The following is a 19,680-nucleotide window of genomic DNA, read 5'->3' on the forward strand; positions in this document are numbered from 1 at the left end:
TCAAGGTGTGTCTTTGCCCACCCTCTGCGGCCCAGATCGTCACCTCCTGCCCCTCCTTGCTCTGTCCACCTTTTTTTTTTAATTGAAGTAAAATTCATGTAACATAAGATCAATCATTTTAAAGTGGACAACTCAGTGACATTTACTACCTTCACATGGCTGTGCAGCCACCGCCTCTATCTAGTACCAAAATACTTCCATGACTCCAGAAGGAAACACTAGACACTCCCCTTCCCCCCCCACCCCGGCCCCTGGACACCCACCCTTCTGCTTCCTTTCTCTATGGCTGTGATACCCTAGGGACCTCATGTAAGTGGAATCATACAGACGTTCGTCTTTTTGTGTCTGGCTTATCTCACTCAGCATGGTGTCCTCAGGGTTCACTCACGTTGCAGCCTGTGTCAGAATTTCTTTCGTCTTTTATGGTTGAACAATATTCCATTGTATGGATATACCACAGCTTATCTATTTATCCGTTGATGAACATTTGGGTTGTTTCTACTTTGGGCTGTTATGCATAATGCTTCTTTGAACATTCGTGTGCAAATTACTGTGTGGACAAATGTTTTCATTTCTCTTGGTTATATATATCCTCCTAGGAGTGGAATTGCTGGGTCACATGGTAATTCTATGTTTAACTTTTGAAGGAACTGTCAAATTGGTATCTGCTCTTTTTTTTTTTTTTTAATTGCAACTTTTCCCCCCGAGGTATTCGCAAGTTACTTCTTAATATATTTTTTCCAAATCCACAGAATAGGGGCAGGTATAATAAACACTGTATATTCTTCACCTAGATTCACCACTTAATATTTTGCTGTATCCTCTACACACACACACACACACACACACATGTATTTTATTGTTATTGTGGAGCCACGTGAGGGTAAGTTGCAGAGGTGATGACTTTCACCCCTAAGTACTTACACAGGTGTCTCCTAAGAAGGCCATCAACTCCCACTGCACAGTGGTCACGTTTGGGAAGCTCCACGTTGGTCCACACTGTCTAGTGTAGAGTCTACATCCGAATTCCCCCCATTGTCCCACTGGTGTGCTCATGGCTGTCGGGATCGTGTGTTTGCATTTAGTTGACCTGTCTGTAGTCTCCTTGAATCTGGAACGGTCCCCCAGCCCACCTCCATCGTTCATGACAGGTCAGTCACTTTGAAGAATTGCCCCTCGTTTGGATTTTCTGATTTTTCCCATGATTTGGTCCAGGTTACGCCCTTGGGCACGAATAGCAACTAAGTGTTAAGCGATGCCGTGTCTTCCTGCGTCCATTGCAGCGCAGAATGAGGGTTGGTCCCATCATTGCCAATGTTCTGTTTCATTTTAAGGAGGACCACCAGATTTCTCCATTATGAATGTTACTTTTTAATTCCATGTTGTAACTAATGAATCATCTGTAGGGAGAGTCTTTAACATTGTGTAAATATCCAAAAGCGCTTTCCCCAGACGCTTTCAGCATTACTTGCTCGTTTGGATTCTCATCCCTCTTAGAGGCCATAACTTCTCTGAAAGCTGCAGGCGTCTGTCCTCTGACCACCCTCCCCTAAACACGGTGACTCCAACCTCCGGCTCAGGCCAGGAACCAGGGACTCTGCCTTCCGTCCCTCGCCTCCCCTTTCCAGACTTGTGTCTTTAGTGAGCTTATTGGCAGGAAAATACACATTCGTGATTACATTTCACTGCCCTCTAGGTCTCCAAGTCCATCCTTCCTCTCTGCACGTGACTGGGGAGGAGATGAGTGTCCAGGGGGAGGCGGGGAGAAAAGAATGTCCCAGCTACACATTCCAAGTGCATTTTCCTCCACTGTCTCACACACTCGCAGCAGTAGGGCTGGAAGAGAGGAGTCACCGTCACCATCGATGAATGAGGGCCCTGAGAAGCAGGGAAGCAGCTCACCCAGAGTCACTCAAGCCGGGGAAGAAGCCCGCTGCTGCGGCCTCCCAGAGACTCAGACTCGCTCACTTGCTAAGCTACCTACAAGTTAGTTGGACCTCCCTGGCCTCAGTTTCCTCATCAGGAAAATGAGCAAACAACTATCTCATCAGTTGCTGCAAGGAAGAATGAGATTATGTACCTGACGTGTTTGCTGTAGAGTCTGGCTCTATGTGTGCTCTATTTTTATTATTATTTTCATCTTACCATGTTTGACTATAGTCACTAGAAGCTATATTTCAGTGGATTTTCCCCCAGTTTTAATTATGAGTTCAAACTATAAATAATCCAGTTAGACCTTCCTATGGAGATTTGGTGACGAAGGAATTGCATATCTGTCTTGAGGATAAAGTAGAGGGAGCTTGCTGGGGTGTCCTCGTCTGCTCTGAAACAGGAGCCCTGCGTACGGAGTGGTCGTGTGGAGGTCTGTTCCACCCTCCTTGCGTTCAGCTGTGAGGTGGTATAAAGGCATTGAACTGCACGCTCTGTGTACCTGAGAGATCAGATCGGCTGGTCTGAGAAGTTGCCAGTTTCAGGGGGAAGAGATTGTGATAGCCTTCTTGTGTTTTCTTAAAATTTTCCCAAGGGCTACTAGCAAGTGGAATGGTAAGCTCTTTACCAGCTCCACCATGGGGGTGCCCACCGGTGCCACGTGCCAGCCCAGCTCGTACAGTCCAAAGACGCTGAGGGTGTGAGCTCACAGGCCCTCACAGCAAGGCATCAGGGAGGGCCCACGCCTGAGAAGACCTGCTCTCGGCCCGGTTCTGAGCCCCTGAGCCAATTTCTGTTCAGCGGCTTGAGGCTGTGCTGAAACTGTCACCTGGAGCTCAAGCCACTGGTCCTTTCTGGGATGGAGAAAACCTCTTTGCTTCCGATTCCAGATGAGCTAAATCCCCCTGCCCATCCACCCTCTCCCATTCATGGGCTTCCACGTGCTCAATGTCGATGCTGATTTTAGAGGAGTTTTATTTAACGTGTACCCAGGTGGTGCCTGGGAGAAGCTGTGGTTTAGAGGAGAGGAGAATGGGACCATGGAAAAGATATAATTGGTCTCTCCAGAGTGCTACTTTTTATTTAGACTGTTTGAAAGAGGCTAAAAATCTTGGGAAGATTCAGCATTTGGATAGGTTTGTTGATCATGTGTGTGTGTGTGTGTTAAAATTTACCACCGTAGCCATTTTTAAGTGTATAGTTCAGGACTGGTATGGACATTCACACTGTAAAACCAATCTTCAGAACTTTCATCTTGCAGAACTGGGGCTCTAACATCGTTAAACACAACTCTCCTTCTCCCCTCCTCCCAGCCCCAGGTAACCCCACCACTCTGCTTTCTAAGAGCGTGACTACTCTAGGGACCCCGAATAAGTAAAATCATACAGTTATTTGTGTGTGTGTGTGTGTGTGTGTGAGACCAGCTTATTTCATTCGGAGCATAACGTCCTCCGGGTTCATCCCTACTGTAGGTATATGTAAGAATTTCCTTCCATTTTTAAGGCCAAACAATATTCCATTGAGTATTAATTATACAGTAATATAGATTACCATATAGTAATCCATAAACAATGGATTTCGGTTACCCGTTCATCCACTGATGGACACTGTTTTGGCTGTTGTGAATAATGCCGCCGTGAACATGAGTGCAAAAATATCTCTCTGAGACCTTGCTGCCACTTTTGGTGGGGTACACACCCAGGAGTGGAATTGCCACATAATATGGTAGTTCTATGTTTATTTTTTGAGGAACCTCCATACTGTTTTCCTTGGTGACTGCATCAATTTACGCTCCCACCAATGTTTCTCCACATCTTCCCCGGCACTTGTCATTTTCTGGTGGATTTTTTGTTTGTCTGTTTGTTTGTTAGTAGCCATCCTAGTGGATGTGAGGTGGTGTCTCATTGTGGTTTTGATTTGCATTTCCCTAATGGTTGGTAATGTTGAATATCTCTTCATGTGTTTATTGGTGACGTGTATATATATCTTCTTCGGGAAAACGTCTGTTCAGGTTCTTTGCCCATTTTTAAAATTAGGTTGTTTGTTTGATTTGCTAATAATGTTTGAAAAGGGAGAGATAGCAGAGGCTCACTTGAAATGGGGGTTATAATAGAACCTAGCCTGTAGGGATGGTATAAAAATTGAATGAGATGATGCAGGTAAGCATTTAATACAGTTGACAGCATTTAAGAACTGTTGTTATTATTAAATACTTAATTTTATTATGAAGATAGTATGATAAATTAGAGCAAAGGCTATGAAATAGAGACGAGAAATTACCCAGGATTCCCCCCTCAACACAAGCTGTTTCTTGCTGGTTTTTTTTTTTTTTTTGTGGTACGCGGGCCTCTCACTGTTGTGGCCTCTCCCGTTGCGGAGCACAGGCTCCGGACGCGCAGGCTCAGCGGCCATGGCTCACGGGCCCAGCCGCTCCGCGGCATGTGGGATCTTCCCGGACCGGGGCACGAACCCGTGTCCCCTGCATCGACAGGCGGACTCTCAACCACTGCACCACCAGGGAAGCCCTGTTTGTTTGTTTTTTAATTAAACTTTTTGAGATAACTGTAGAGTCACATGCAGTTGTCAGAAATAATACAGAAATGAAAACATCTGTTCACACACTTTTACACAAATGTTCATAAATAAGAGCATTATTCATAATAGCCAAAGAGTGTAAACAACCCAAATGTCCATCAGCTGATGAATGGATAAACAAAATGTGGTGTATCCATGCAATGGAATATTATTTGGCAATAAAAAGAAATAAAGTCCTGATACATGTTACAACATGGATGACCCTTGAAAACATGATGATAAAGGAAAGAAACCAGATACAAAGGACCATGTATCATGTGATTCTATTTATGTGACATGTCTGGAATAGGCAGATCTGTAGAGACAAAGTAGATGAGTGGTTGCCTCAGGTGGGGGGATGGGAGGATGGAGACGTGATTGTTAATGGGTACGGGGTTTCTTCTGGGGCCAGGAAAATGTCCTAATAATTGATTGTGGTGATGGTACCACAACCTGAATATACAAAAGCCAGTGAGTTGTATATTTTATTTTTAAGTCATTATTTATATTTATTTAAATTTTGTTTATTTAAAATAAATTATTTAAATTAATTTTATTATATTAATATTATTTCTGGCCATGCCATGCGGTATGTGGGATTCTAGTTCCCCAACCAGAGATTGAACCCGTGCCCCCTGCAGTGGAAGTGCAGAGTCTTAACCACTGGGCCACCAGGGAAGTCCTGAATTGTATATTTTTAATTTATTTATTTATTTATTTTTGGCTGTGTTGGGTCTTTGTTGCTGCATGAGGGCTTTCTCTAGTTGCAGCCAGCTGGGGCTACTCTTCGTTGTGGTGCGTGGGCTCCGCATTGCGGTGGCTTCTCGTTGCGGAGCACGGGCTCTAGGCACGCGGGCTTCAGTAGTTGTGGCACGCGGGCTCAGTAGTTGTGGCTCGTGGGCTCTAGAGCACAGGCTCAGTAGTTGTGGTGCACAGGCTTAGTTGCTCCGTGGCATGTGGGGTCTTCCCGGACCAGGGCTCGAACCCGTGTCCCCTGCATTAGCAGGCAGATTCTCAACCACTGCGCCACCAGGGAAGCCCCGAATTGTATATTTTAAATGGGAAAATGATATGGTATATGAACTATATTTCAATAAAGCTATCGTATATCCCATGTAGCCTTTACTCAGTTTCCACCAATAGTAGCATCTTGCAAAACTATGGCATAATATCACTGCCAGGATATTGCGCTCGAAAGTTGTTTGTTTTTTAATTGTGCGTCTCTCCTTCTAGTTTTGTATTAAAGAAAGAAAAGAAGAAAGGGAGGGAAGGAAGGAAAAGAAAGAGGAGAAAAGGAAAACAGTAGAAAATTTTGATCTGGGATCTCGTGCAAGCATGGGTCTGTGATTCTGGCAGCCAGCCAGGGAGCTCTTCCTTAGCCACTGAAATTACGTCAGTTTGTTGAATGCATTTAGCAGAGGAATGCTGGGGAGTAAACCAGAAGAATATTGGTGGGTGCTGTGCTGCGGAGCAGGTCCCAGGATGCCCCTCTCCCGTGTGTGTCCGCGCGTCTCATTCTGACCGAGGGACCCATTAAGAGCAAGATCTGTGCAGCTTAGAGCTGCCAGCATTTAGTTTTTACTTCTCAAGGAATAAGCTGGCTCACTTTGCTCATTGATATAAAAAGGACAACAAATTAAAAATTGTAACCCTGTTAACTAAGTAAGTGAATATTTTCGTCAAGCGTGAGAAGTGGCTCATAGACTCCCAGGCACACTTTATTGTGTGGGTTTTTTGGTCCGAAGCACCGTAGACAAATACGAGGAAGCGGTCTGTTGGGGGGCGGGGGGGAAGCAGGGGGTGGGGAATAAAAGAAAGGAGTTTCTCCCTCAAGCTGTTTCCTCTCGTCCCGGTGATCCTCTGACATCTAGCTTGGAGACACGTTTTCCTCAGTGGGCTGTTGGATTCCCAGGGAACTGACCCTTCTGTGACACGAAGGGTGATGTTTCCTGTTGCCACTTGGTCTCTGAAGAGACTCTGGGAAAGAAAGGAAGCTGATTTTGCGTTGAAATTTGCTTGATCAATTTTCATAGGAGCCAGCTGCATTGAAATGAATCACCAGCCACCTTCTAAAATCAACTCCATGCTTCTTATAAAACCACCATCCATTTTGTGGTCGTTCGGCTCTGAGTTGGAGCTTTCTCGGCTTTCCTTACCTGTGGCAGAGAGCAGTACCCACACGAAATTATTTACTACCTTCAACAGATTTTTTAAAATCGCTTTGCAACTTCCTTTTTATTTATTTACTTATTTAAAGATTTATTTCTTTTTTATTGAAGTATAGTTGATTTGCAATGTTGTGTTAGTTTCAGGTATACAGCAAAGCGATTCAGTTACATATAAGAATCTTTTTCAGGTTCTTTTCTCTTCTAGGTTATTACAAACCATTGAGCAGAGTTCCGTGTGCGATACAGTAGGTCCCTGTTGTCTATTTTATACATAGTAATGGGTATGTTTCCATCTGTAGTGACAATCCAAATCTCTGTGACTGGTGTGAACCTGCCACTGCCAGGGAATATCTCGGTAAAGTACAATTTGATCCTTAGCGCTGAATAAAAGTCATGCCTTTAGTGCAGGTGGAAACCTGCCGTATCGTGCAAATGTCACAGCCCTAAGAGGCCGCAGGGCGGAAGCTGTTGCCATCCTGGAGCTGCGTTTGACACGGCTGTTTTATTCACTGTTCATCTCAAACTCTTTATCAGCATTTTTAACATCTTTAGCAGCTGCAGGATTTCCTGCTAACTTTTCCCCCTACGCTTGGAAAGCATTTTTCTCTTCATCCTTTACCCATCATTTTATTTTATGTGAAAGTCTGAATGAGTCCCATGGCTTTTATGACAACGAAGGGAGAGTAGTTCTGTTCCTTTCTCTTTGGTTGCCATGTAATGTAACAAGCAGACAGAAAGGTGCATAGCACACAAGTGCTGGATTTCGTAGCTAATGGCAACATGAAAACCTGTGTGGTGACCACTGAGGTCGCGGCCCGAGGCGCCCACTCACCCCCTGCCACTCACAACCCCGCCTGTCCCCCGAAGGCAGCTGCTCTTCTGACTTTGCGATAATTTCCTGACTTTTCTTTGTAGTTCTGCTATTTTTGAATATCGGGGTGTGTGTCCACAGTATAGTTCAGTTTTGCCAGGTTTTGCACTTTATGTAAAGGAATCCTACCTGTTTCTCCCTATTTATTGATGGCATTGGAGTCGCTTCCACATTTTGGCCACTATGAACAAGGCTACTGGGAACGTTTTTGTGCTGATTGGTGGGAGGGTACGTGAGTTTCTCTAGATGTGACCAGGAGTGGCTTTGCTGGATCACAGGTGTATGAATCTTCAACTCCACGAAATGCTGCCGACTTAATTTCCAAAGCTCTCGTCCGGGTTAGACTCTCACCAGCAACGTACAAGGGTCGGCAGTGTTCCATTTCCTGACAGCACAGTGGTACTGGGTAGATGTGGGCCCCAGGTCGGCACAGCCCGAGTGGGTGGTCACTCAACACAACTGCACTAGAAAGGAGTCTGCTCTGTCTACATCCTCCGAGGGACCTTGAGGGTATTGTTGGAGACAGGAGCTTTACAACTGAATTTCACTGATGCTCAGAAAAGAGCCCAGGAAAGGAGCTGCAGGAACTGCCCCAGCTCCCCTGCCAAGGGACCGGCACTTACCAGCACTCAAGATTGTCAGACTTGGTCATTTTTGTCTTGCTGGGTGGTGGTTTCTCCCTGTGGCTTTATTTGCATTTCGCTGATTACGGATTAGATTGAGTTTCTTTCACAAGTTTGTTAGTCATTAGAATTTCTTCTTTTTAAAATGCCCATCCAAGCTTTTGCCTATTTTTCTTATTGATTTATAGGAATTCTTTATATATTCTGGACACTAGTCCTTTGTCAGTTTCATATGTCAAAGAGGGTATATTTTCTTGTTACGCCTTGCTGTACTTTACCATGGATATATCGATGTAAGTGAAGACCTATTTATGAACTCTTAAACAAATTATAATGGAAACTTTTTAATTCAAATGTAATATTAAAAGGACTTTTTGGGCTTTTCTGCGGTATGCGGGCCTCTCACTGTCGTGGCCTCTCCCATTGCGGAGCACAGGCTCCGGACGCACAGGCTCAGCGGCCATGGCTCACGGGCCCAGCCGCTCCGCAGCATGTGGGATCTTCCCAGATCGGGGCACAAACCTGCGTCCCCTGCATCGGCAGGCGGACTCTCAACCACTGCGCCACCAGGGAAGCCCCTAAAAGGACTTTAGTTGGTGGGATTTACTTTAAATTTACTCTTTACAGCCATGAAAGGTCGTACTGTTTGTAATTATGCATTGAGATGGAAATCAGTTTAATATATTCATAATTCCATTATTTTGTGTGGGTTGTGGCTGGTGATAATGAACTAGAACAGTATTTTGTCAGCTTTATATTACCGTCTTATCCACATGTTCGCACGCTTACTTTATTTTATATACTGCATTCTTCATTTTTCTGTAAGGCATGGAAAGCTACTACTAAGTACAAATCAAAGGAGAATATAAAAGGAAAAGTTTTAGCAGAAAAAGCCGTATTAATGATAAGAAGAAAAATCACTAACTAGAGTTGACGGTTAGCTGTAAACTAATACTTTTTTTTACCCATTGGAAGGTGTGGAAATAGAAACGTACTTCCTTTTCTTTTTAAAAATAATTCCTTTTGTAAAAACAGAAAAAAAAAAAGGAAGATATCTACTCATTCACAAATTTAATCAAAATAAAAGAGAACAAAAGAAAGTCAAAGCCGCCCCAAATTCTGCCACCCGAAGACCAACCACCATTGTTGATTTTCACTGAGCGTAAGCTGTGTATTTGCTAATAATCGTGTGACCTGAAAAGGGACTGGACATTTTCACATCACCGTTCCTTAGACTTGTGTCTTTCTTGGGGCAGGTGCTATCAGGCTGTAAGCCACCAAGTAGAGGTGAACTGCAGGATGACTCGTGGTGGTGACCAGCTGCCACTTCCTCCCTCCTCACCCTTTTTTGTACTTCTAAGAGAACTATGGAAACAGAAAGGAAAGGAAAGGGGCATGTGATTATCTCTACTTCTGCATTCCAAACCGAGAAAAAACTTTCCCAACCACTGAGAAAAAGCTTTCCCAGGAGAAAATCAAGCTTGAACGTAAGCACATCATTGAGGCAGGTCCCAGAAAAGCGGTGCTTTGGGGGAACTAGGTTAACTAGGCAGTATTTCCCGAAGTACATTCTGTAGGGTGTGAAAAGGTACACGAAGAAGTGTTCCGGGGTCAGCAACTGTGGGGAATGCTGCAGTGAATCGACTCAGACAGGCATCTTCCCTGATGGACTGTCACACTCGCGCTGCATCTCCTGGCACAGCGGGTGGGGCGGGCCGTGGTCCCCAGACAGTTCAGCCCAGAGCCCTTCGTTCACGCAGAATCCAGTTCTCTTTGAAAACTTTGGGAAATGTTTATTTGACTCTAGTGTATTGTTTGTACTTTAAAGTTAGTACATTTTTTTCAAGTGCAAAGCTTTTTCTTTTCTGATTATAAAAATAATACATATTCATTGCAGTAAATTTGGTAAAGAGTTAAAGGTATGGTGAACAAAATTTAAATCACCCATAATTAAGCCAGTCCTCGGTGTATTTTGGTGTATTTTCTTCCAGACCACTGTCAGGGTTTGTGTGTACGTAGGAGTATATAGAGCTTTGGTGTGTGTGGTTTTTTTGGATAAAGAACATTTTATTAATTAGAGAAAATGGTGCAGTGCATATATGGAGCTTTATTTTACCATTGTTTTATAAAAAACCTTTTGATTTCAGAACCATCCTAGGGACTTTTTGGTAAAGATAGTACAGAGAATCCCATCTACCCTTTACTCAGCCGCCCCTAATGTTACATATACAGGTTTTAGATAATGTTAACACTGTAGAGTTCATAGAAGTTTCTTCCGTCTATAACTAAATATTCTTCGAAGTCTGCATGAAGTTTTTGATAAATCACGGCCTCCCTTCTTTTCTCTCCCTAGGTTACTATAACAACAGTACCAAAGTGGCTGTAAAAACCCTGAAGCCAGGCACAATGTCTGTGCAAGCATTCCTGGAAGAGGCCAACCTCATGAAGACCCTGCAGCATGACAAGCTGGTGCGGCTGTACGCCGTGGTCACCAAGGAGGAGCCCATCTACATCATCACCGAGTACATGGCCAAGGGTGAGCGCCACCTTCCGGCACCCATGCTTGTGAAGGCCAGACCCTCAAAAAGGAAAACACCTAAACGTTCCAAGAAGACGCAGATACTTCCAATTGTAAAACAGCAGGCTCACTCCCAAAGCATCAGCACGTATAGGAAAATGAAGCCTTTTCATAGACCACCGCACCGGAAGTCATCCGTTACAGAATGGATCTGTCGTCTTCCTAGTTTCTCTGCACTTGTCTCCACATACATATTAGCTCCAAGAGTCGTACCCCATACCTAGTCAGCCCCCAGGATAAGTAAATATGGATATCAAGTAAGAGTATTATTGTTATAGGTTCAAAACGTGAGTTCTCAAAATTTCAAAAGCAGTTCCATTTCCTCTTTAGCGTCATCTAAGTGTTCAGGATGTCACTTCAAAATGTGGATATTTTTAAAGCTTGTCAAGGTCAAATTCCTGTGTCCTCACAGAATCCCCGGGGAAGAGGTTTCAAGCTACCGTCTTCGCTCCCATTGTTGTCACCTTCGGATGAAGGATCTTGAGTCACCATCCTTCTTCCTCCGGTTCAGTAGAAATACTAACAAACTGCCAAGTGATTTCTAAAGAATCTTCAGAAGGAATGAAGGAAGAAGAGACACATAGGCCATAATCCAGAATTAGCAATGTTCTCCTGCAGAATGGAGAGGGCAGTGTATGTCGTAGCTGAATAGGTTAGATAGGTGATTATTACATTTTCTTACCTAATATATGTTAATATTTCAGAATATTAGTCCCTCAGAGTCCTTCCAATAAAGAACATTGTTTTTAAAAAAGCCCAATTGCCTGTGGCTTAAGTTGCTACAACCCAGAAACCAGGCTCAGGATCAGACATTTAAGCAGGAGTTCAGTAGATACTTGTTGGATTCATTAATTAATAATATTTCTTAATCATAAATGTAAACATGAGTTTCTCCGGATAACAGTGCCTACCTCGTATTGAGCAATTACTATATGTCAGACTGCTCTTGGTGTCTTCCCTGGGGGATCTCACTCAATCTTCCCAGCAGTCTGAGGGCTAAGTACCACTGTTCTGAGTTGTGGATTTTTTTTAACTTTTCATTTTAGATTGGAGGATAGTTGATTATCAGTGTTGTGTTAGCTTCAGGCGTACAGCAAAGTGATTCAGCTATATCGTACATATACACGTATCTATTCTTTTTCAAATTCTTTTCCCATTTAGGTAGTTACATAATATGGAGCAAAGTTCCCTGGGCTATACAGTAGGTCCTTGTATCCATTGTAACCTTGGACAGTAGGTTATCCATTTTAAATATAGCAGTGTTCGTTGTGGATTAATTGAGCGCTTGCTACCTGCCAGCCCCCTGGCATGTGCTTTAAACCTGTCCTCCCACGGACTTTGATGGAGCTCCTGGGACCTACCCTCTTGACAGGGACTCAGATGAGGTACAGAACTTGCCCAAGCCTACCCTCAGGTTGGCACTATAAGTTCCAGAAGAAGGAGGTCGTGTTTTAGAGATAAAGCCCCAGGAAGCAGGAGACTTAAAGGAGACGCGCCCCTTTAAGTAAGGTCTCTTTCCTCCAAAGCGCAGTTGGTTCATCAAATACTCATTGGGCACCTGGGGCATGGCTGAGATCCGTGCTGGACACGGAGGGCAGTAGCCCAGCTGAGTGGCTGCTGTGGACACAGGCAGGCCGCCTGGGAGGACTGGCTGGTTTCTGTCCCAGGGAAGCTCTGGAGGTCAGGTGCTGCAGGACGTGTAGCGTGCTGGCAGGTACGAAGTGCTCAGTAGCAAGAAAGCAGCGTCCACCGTCACCTTTTCTTACCTGGAGCTCAGGTACATTTCACATCAGGTCAAAGGAGACAGGTTAAAGGGGACTGGGTTTGACCCACGTCAGGAAAAGGCGCCTGTGACCACACAGATTTACAAAGCAGTCGTTTTGCGTGATCCCCTCGCCCCACCCTGCCCTGCCAGTAGGAATGATCTTTTGAATTTTGTTTGGATTTTTTTCTTGTGTGTTTGAACTACACTAACGACCTTCCTCTACCAACAGGCAGTTTGCTGGATTTCCTGAAGAGCGACGAAGGGGGCAAAGTACTGCTTCCAAAGCTGATCGACTTTTCTGCTCAGGTGAAGTATGAAAAAACCGGCATGCTGTAAGTTTGCAAAACCTCCCTATTTCAGACTCGGGATGGAATTGGACTTCCAGGGAGAAGGCCTTTGCGTCGTGTTTCCCAGTAGCGGTGATAACAAAAAGATCGCCCAAAGGATGTGTCTTTGGAGGCGGCGATGGGTGTTTCCCTTGGAATGTGTGTGCGCACGTGTCGAGTGTTGACTTGGATGCCCTTGTCTCCGACCCAGGTCCACCTCTTTATACTTGTATTCATTTCTGCACGAGAGATACGAACAGCACGACTGAGCTGATCGCTTTGCGGGCATTTTGGAGAAGAACTCCACAGGGTGGAAGCACAGCACCTTCCAAGTGCTGCATCTGTGGTGTTTAAGTTACTGATCTAAAGTACTGACGCTTTTAAGTCCTCAGTGTTCCTGACAACAGAGGAACTGTCTTCCTTCCCTCTCTACCCCCTTTCACTCCTTCTTGTTGGGTGTGTCTTTAGGATTCTGAGAAATACTCATTTATAGCATTTCTAGTACTAGCCTAAAAGTTGCAGATTTGTTTAGTTTAGAATCACATGATGTTTTCTGAAGTGTATTTAAGAGGAGAGGGAAGTTACCCAGAAACCCAGCCCTGTGCCTGGTGTCGCAAGGAAATGCACATTTGCATGTTGCCAGCTACTGACTTTGCAGGGTTTCGTTGTGTCCGTCAGTCATGTTCAGCGATTTGCTTGTCTCTTGGTATTGGTCATGGGTGGTTCATGCTGGGAACACCACGTACCATAAAGCCCAAAGGAGCATATGAGAGGTTTTTCTAGAAGTTCTGGGAAAGGGGGGTCGTTATGGTATACATTTCTTGTGCCCATTTCTTCCTCAGACCCTCTTTTAAAACTTGGGAAACTGATAAGGCCTTCTTGGGGAGATGAGTTTGAAGGAATGAGTTAGTCCACGGGTAAAGCACTTTGAGGAAGACCGAGAACACATGCTGTGTGGCAGAGTATCAGGGGCAGAGCCGGAGCCCAGCGTCCTGGACTGGAGCTGGTGCCGAGGCTCGGCCACCTGGTAGCCACTGTCAGGAAGGCCTTCGCCTCCTTGCGTTAGTGTATTCGCTTGTCCGAGGGGCACGCTCGTTGCTGCTTCAAGGGGATGTGCTGAGGGTTAAAGTCAAAGCTTGGGTCACTCTTGGCACCGATGAACGAGGCCCTCCGCTCGCCCTGTTGGATGCGGGCGTTGAGAGGGTGTGGTAAAGGCTCCCCAGAAAGGGAAAGGGGCTGACAGGGGTGTGCAGGAGCGGGGCCCGTGGCCTGGAGGCCTGAGTGGTCATCCCCGCCCCAGTCCTAAGGGTCTGATCTGTGCCTACCGTTCTGTAGGGTGGAAATCAGCATGTCGGGGCATGTGCTACACCTGAGTAGGACTTCATCTTGTCATGTGAGCATTTTGTATTTGATTTTGTATAGCTTATCTCATAAAACCTTGACATCTTTGGAGGTTTTAAGGTCCAAGTCAAGGCCTCCGTCTCTAGTCTTTAACTTTTAAATTACTTCTATTACTACAAAGGTTAACTTTTTCTAACAGAAACGAGGTGGGGGGGAAAGTTGCTTTTTAAACCTTTGTAACTCGCGAAGTCAGTCATCACAGAGCCTGGCACTGACCGTGACTTTCAGGTTGTAGGTTCCAGGAAGGGCCGGGTGACTGCCGGGTACAACATCTAGTTTTAAGTGCAGGAGTGTTGAGTGTCCATGGAGAGGCAGCTGCACTCAGAAAGGCCCTGGCAGGTGGGGTCAGCACGAAACTCACGGTCTGTACAACAGAATCCGTGTCCTTTCGAGTCCGTCTTTGTTCACGGTGCAAACCTTGCCCAGACTCTTCCCCAGCCCTTCCCTCAAGGGGGAGCGCGTGAGACCTGCTGCCCCTTAATTATCATCTGTTTCATCTGCTTGTGGCTTTTCTTATTATAATATTGGAGGGGCCTGCACCTTGGCAACGAGGGCGGGACCTGTGCGCCCGGTCTCAGTCTGAGATCATATACCACACACATCTGCTGCCCGTTCACCATGCCCGCTGCCCCATCCCACTGGGATACTACCTGTTCCCTTTATGACTGGCAGTAACCAACACTCCTCCGTCTTCATGTGCCTTTCTGAAATGATCTCTATACAAAGAAAGTCATCTCTGAATTTTTTCTCCTTTTCCTCTCCGTCCTGTGCCGGTAATTAACATTGTAGCTTTCCCATAGTGAATACCTCAAGAATAGTAAACATGAATAAAGCTGGCCCAAGGTGATACAGGACAGGGACTTCCCTGGCGGTCCAGTGGTTAAGTCTCCGTGCTTCCAATGCAGGGAGCGTGGGTTCGATCCCTGGTGGGGGAACTAAGATTCCACGTGCGTGGTGTGGCAAAAAAATAAATAAATAAGAAGGTGACACAGGACACCCAGATACCTAATAATCCAGCCTTTCCTACCCCTTTTCTCCACTTGACTATTTAGAGTGGAAGTAGGGTAAAGCAGAAGAATTGCTGAGTCCATGTGGTGTTTGAACTCTAACAAAGTGTAAAATACGTTTACACTTTCCTTTTTCCATCTGCATTGTCGGTAGCATCAGAGATTTGGGAAACTGTTCACAAGAAACTGTAGTTCAATGCAGCAGGTTTTCCCAACGGGAGACTGAGAGTAGAAATAAACCAGTTGACTGACTCCCAGCTCCAGAAGAATAAGGAAATGGGGGAGATGGGAGGGGGGAGGAGTATGTGAGGGGCAGCGCTGGGACTTTTCCCAGACTCTCCTCTGGCCTCTTCTTCCCTCTGGCCACCACCTATTTCCCCATGCTCCTTTCCCCTCCCTATTCTCCCTGAGGGCCCATCGAGACAGGAAGGAGGTGAGGGCACGTGATCGTTCACGTGAGAGCAGATTTCATCACTTCCTGTCTCAGGATGAGTTCTGAAAGGCTCTTCGGAGCCCCAGTATAATCCACACTCCCCAAGCCATGTGTCAGGCCACACCCACCTTCCTCTCCACTTAATGGAGATTAAGAAATCCCAACTACATCAGCCCTATCCAGTGCCTTCTTTCCTGTATTAAATGAAGCCATCTTGGCCTTTTTGCGCTCAAGTAGGAAAATGACCCCTTTGCAAAGCAAGTTTGATAACTTCAGAGCAGAGAGACTTTGCCTAATTCCCTTCCAGCCCTTGCCTCATGTGAGAAAAGAAAAATGAACCTGGAAAGAGGAGGGGGTGAAATCTGTGGGAATTCCCTTCAGCAGAGGCAGAAATGGAATCGTAGACTTGTCAAACGCAGAGGAAGAAAAGTGGGAAATTCGCAGTTGCAATATGGAAGTCAGATTAATGATGTTGTAATTCAGGCCAGGGAATCAAAGCATTTCTTGGTCTCTGGAGGCAACATCCCTGACGTATAAAAAGTACCAAAAACGAAATGAACAATTAGGTGTGAGTAAAACCGTAATAAAAACGGGAGAATCAAAGTTGTTGTTATAATCATGGCAGCAAGTAACATTTCTTTAACTCTTTCTAGATAATAAAACACTTCTGCTTCCATCATTAAATTTGAGCCCAACAACCTTGAAAACATTTATGTTGTTATTTAATACATTTTACAGATGAGGATACATTTTAATACATTTTACCTTGGACTTGCCCAAGGTTACAGAAAAGTGGGTAGAATTGCTGGGCTCCATCCTGGTTCCTCTGACTGTAAATAACTGCTTCTTTCCTCTGCACCCCACTGTCATTCCGTGAGCAGAGTTGCCCCTATGATGATTTTGCACCTGACACTATGCTGATATGCATTTTCCCCTTTTATGGATTTTGATTATCAGAATTAATAACGTCTTTAGCATTTTTTTCCCCAAAAATCTCTATTACCAAGATGTAGATTTTTCTATCACAAAGTGGTCACGCTCAAGATACAGTTTGCCCCTTAGTGTTAAAGTTTAAGCCACATTTAAGTTGGAAATTGGGAAAGCAAGGCAGGTAGGATACCTCAGTCTACCATCATGTGATTCTCGGCCAGTTTAGTACAAGGGCCTTTGACATCAGAGCTTCTGGGTCCGCCCTCATTACGGTATCCACTGACGAAGAAAACGGCATATAGCCTGGGGATCCCTTGTAATAACTCTAAGTTGGAACCCACCAGTCTGTTGGCGGTAAATGGGGTCTGAAGTGTCTGGAGGGGGCTGTCCTGGGGAAGTTTCTGGAGTACTCGCCAATGAGTGGGTCTCCTCATTCTGTCTGTTTGTAAAGAATCTAAGAGATAAGTTAGGATCTCGTTGGCCAGCTCAAGGCTCCCCTCCATACCTCCCCCCACCCACAAATAATGTCATAATGAAGCAACTACGTTATTTTCAAAACCTTTATTGGTATTAACCTCTAATTAATAGTGTCATCACATTTAATCTGGCTAAGCTGGAGGAAGAATCACATCAAAGCGCTGGATCAGGTTCAGTGGCATGTGGAAACTCAGGTGACAGACTTGGTTTGCGTCTCATCCGGGAGGCTGGGTCCCCTCTCCACCTCATACTTGATCGCCCCTCTTTACACGGGAATTCTCATACGTGACTCTAGGGAGGCCACGTACTCAGCTCTTCTTTCAACCACAAGACCCTCCTCCAGGGGAAGCGGCCAGCACTGCAGAGACAGTTGATTCCACAAAATCGCCTGAGCCGGGTGCACCCTGCTGAGGGGTCACACGGCCATCGGGACACGGTGGTCCCTCTCTGCGTATCATTGAGGAACCACTGCTTGGAAGCCATTCCCAGTGTAAACTGTCTTATAGACACGGTGGTTCTCTCTTTCTACACAATATGAGAAGTATCAGAGTCATTTTGTGAATGGAGCTATTGATGATGTTAATGGTGGAGAAAGCATTGAGCTGAGAGTTGGAAAACCTGCTCCAGCCTGGGGAGAATCATCCCTTTGGCCCTGGGGTCCTCCTCTGTGATAGGGGGTTACCACTCAACTTCCCTGTTGCCTCGGCTCTGATGTTCTACGACTAAGAAAATCTCCTCCTACTTAAAATATCTGTGTCAATTATCACCTAAAAGTTAAAATGAATGCTTCTGAGTATGTTCAGAGGATGCTGATATAAGATTTTGACATTGCTCTAAATAAAGGAATATGAATGCATCATACGAATGTAGTACCCGGGTGACAGGCATGTAAATCCTCTATTATCTTTTCTGAATAATGAATTTTATGTCTAAGACTTAAACTTCAGCCATGAAAACTTACAAGATGGACAAATGAAAGTGGAGTTACTGTCAGCATTGCAAAACTGATCATATGCAGCTGCCTTCTGAAAAAGTTGGAAGAATAGGAAGCTGTCATTTTAAAATAGCGTAAAGGACTTCCCTGGTGGCGCAGCGGTTAAGAATCCGCTTGCCAATGCAGGGGACACGGGTTCGAGCCCTGGTCCAGGAAGATCCTACATGCCGCGGAGCAACTAAGCCCGTGCGCCACAACTACTGAGCCTGCGCTCTAGAGCCCACGAGCCACAGCTACTGAGCCTGTGCGCCACAACTACTGAGCCTGTGCTCTAGAGCCCTTGAGCTACAACTACTGAAGCCCGCAAGCCTAGAGCCCATGCTCCACAACAAGAGAAGCCACCACGATGAGAAGCCTGTGCACTGCAAGGAAGAGTAGCCCCCGCTTGCCACAACTAGAGAAAGCTCACACGCAGCAATGAAGACACAACGCAGCCAAAAATTAAGTAATTAATTTAAAAATAAAATAAAATAGCGTAAAACAGGAACAGTTTTTTTTTTTTCTGTTAGGCAGTTGGGGTGTCTGGCATATTTAAACAGAGGAACCACGACTGGTTGTTTAACATAGCAGAAAAGGCAGAAGAAGTTATTCTTGCTTTAATTTTGACTGGAAACCTTTCTAGCACCAATAGGAAGCTTTCAGCTCATGTCCAGGGGGAGGTGATGGAACTTCTGGTCTACGTGCCAGCCCCGCCTCTTATCTGGGAATGATTTTATCCAGGCGCGGCGATTGCTGGTCAGCATGACTATAAGTCACAAAATAATTTCCTCTTCAAATACTCATCTTGGAAGCCTGCAAGGCTAGAACCAAAGTAGTTTAGAAGCGGGCAGGGCTCATTACCAGATGCTCTTTTTTTTTTTTTTTTTTTTACACCAGCTGCTCGTTTTTAAACGTGGACGTGAACGCACCGGGGTGGGGGATGCAGAGTCAATTCAGTTGCTCTTTGTCTTCAGCGCCTGGCTCGCACTCTCCGTGCTCCCCTCACCCTCTCGGTACCGCCGCCCCCCCCTCCCTTTTCACCACAACGCGTGCTGCGCACAGCCAGGCGTGTGCCAGGGACGGGATGAGCAAGGCGCATGCCTGCCTCAGGGAGCTTCTGGCTTGGTGCAGGAGGAGAAGTAGCGGGGAGGCAGCGGGCAGCGCGCTGCGGACATGGCCGGGGCGAAGCGAGCCGCGCTGCCGGCTGCCTTCGGAGCCCGAGGCGCAGGGTGGAAGCCGAGCGGGGCGGGGGCGGCAGGAGGGCAGGCCTCCTGGGCGGTGAGCCTCGGAGACAGGGCCAGCCCTGCCAGGCCGGGCAGGGGCGGATGTGGGGAGGCGCCTGTGGCTGAGGGAACTTGGCGCTAAGGGCGCAGGAGAGGGGTGACGGAGAGTGGGGCCCTGAGAGCTAGACGCGGACGTTAAGGAAAAGCGGAAGCACTGCCAAGCCCTGGGTTCTGTGGGAGGGGCAGCGAAGTGCTTGGTAGGTGACCGAAGAGATGTCCGTATTGGAGAAAAGCGAAAACTGATGATACTCAGCAGATGGCCTCTCGGGAGTTATACTTTACCTTTGAGGAGTCCGTGGGTGCTGTTTGCATCTACCGTAACGTGCACTTGGGCCTCCACGC

At 45.9% G+C, this 19,680-nt stretch overlaps 1 protein-coding gene across 9 annotated transcripts in view; it reads left to right on the plus strand.

Moving 5' to 3' along the window:
- Positions 1-19,680, plus strand: part of LYN (LYN proto-oncogene, Src family tyrosine kinase) — an 82,805-nt gene that overhangs the window by 36,622 nt on the left and 26,503 nt on the right. For all 9 annotated transcript variants that reach the window (XM_024742675.1, XM_024742678.1, XM_024742673.1 and 6 more), the window contains 2 exons: positions 10,519-10,701; positions 12,738-12,814. In XM_024742675.1, coding sequence (XP_024598443.1) covers positions 10,519-10,701; positions 12,738-12,814 — 260 coding nt within the window. The remainder of the gene's footprint in view (positions 1-10,518; positions 10,702-12,737; positions 12,815-19,680) is intronic.

The sequence above is a fragment of the Neophocaena asiaeorientalis genome, unplaced genomic scaffold (assembly GCF_003031525.2).
Source record: "Neophocaena asiaeorientalis asiaeorientalis breed wild unplaced genomic scaffold, Neophocaena_asiaeorientalis_V1.1 scaffold226, whole genome shotgun sequence".
In the NCBI taxonomy this organism is placed as follows: Eukaryota; Metazoa; Chordata; class Mammalia; order Artiodactyla; family Phocoenidae; genus Neophocaena; species Neophocaena asiaeorientalis.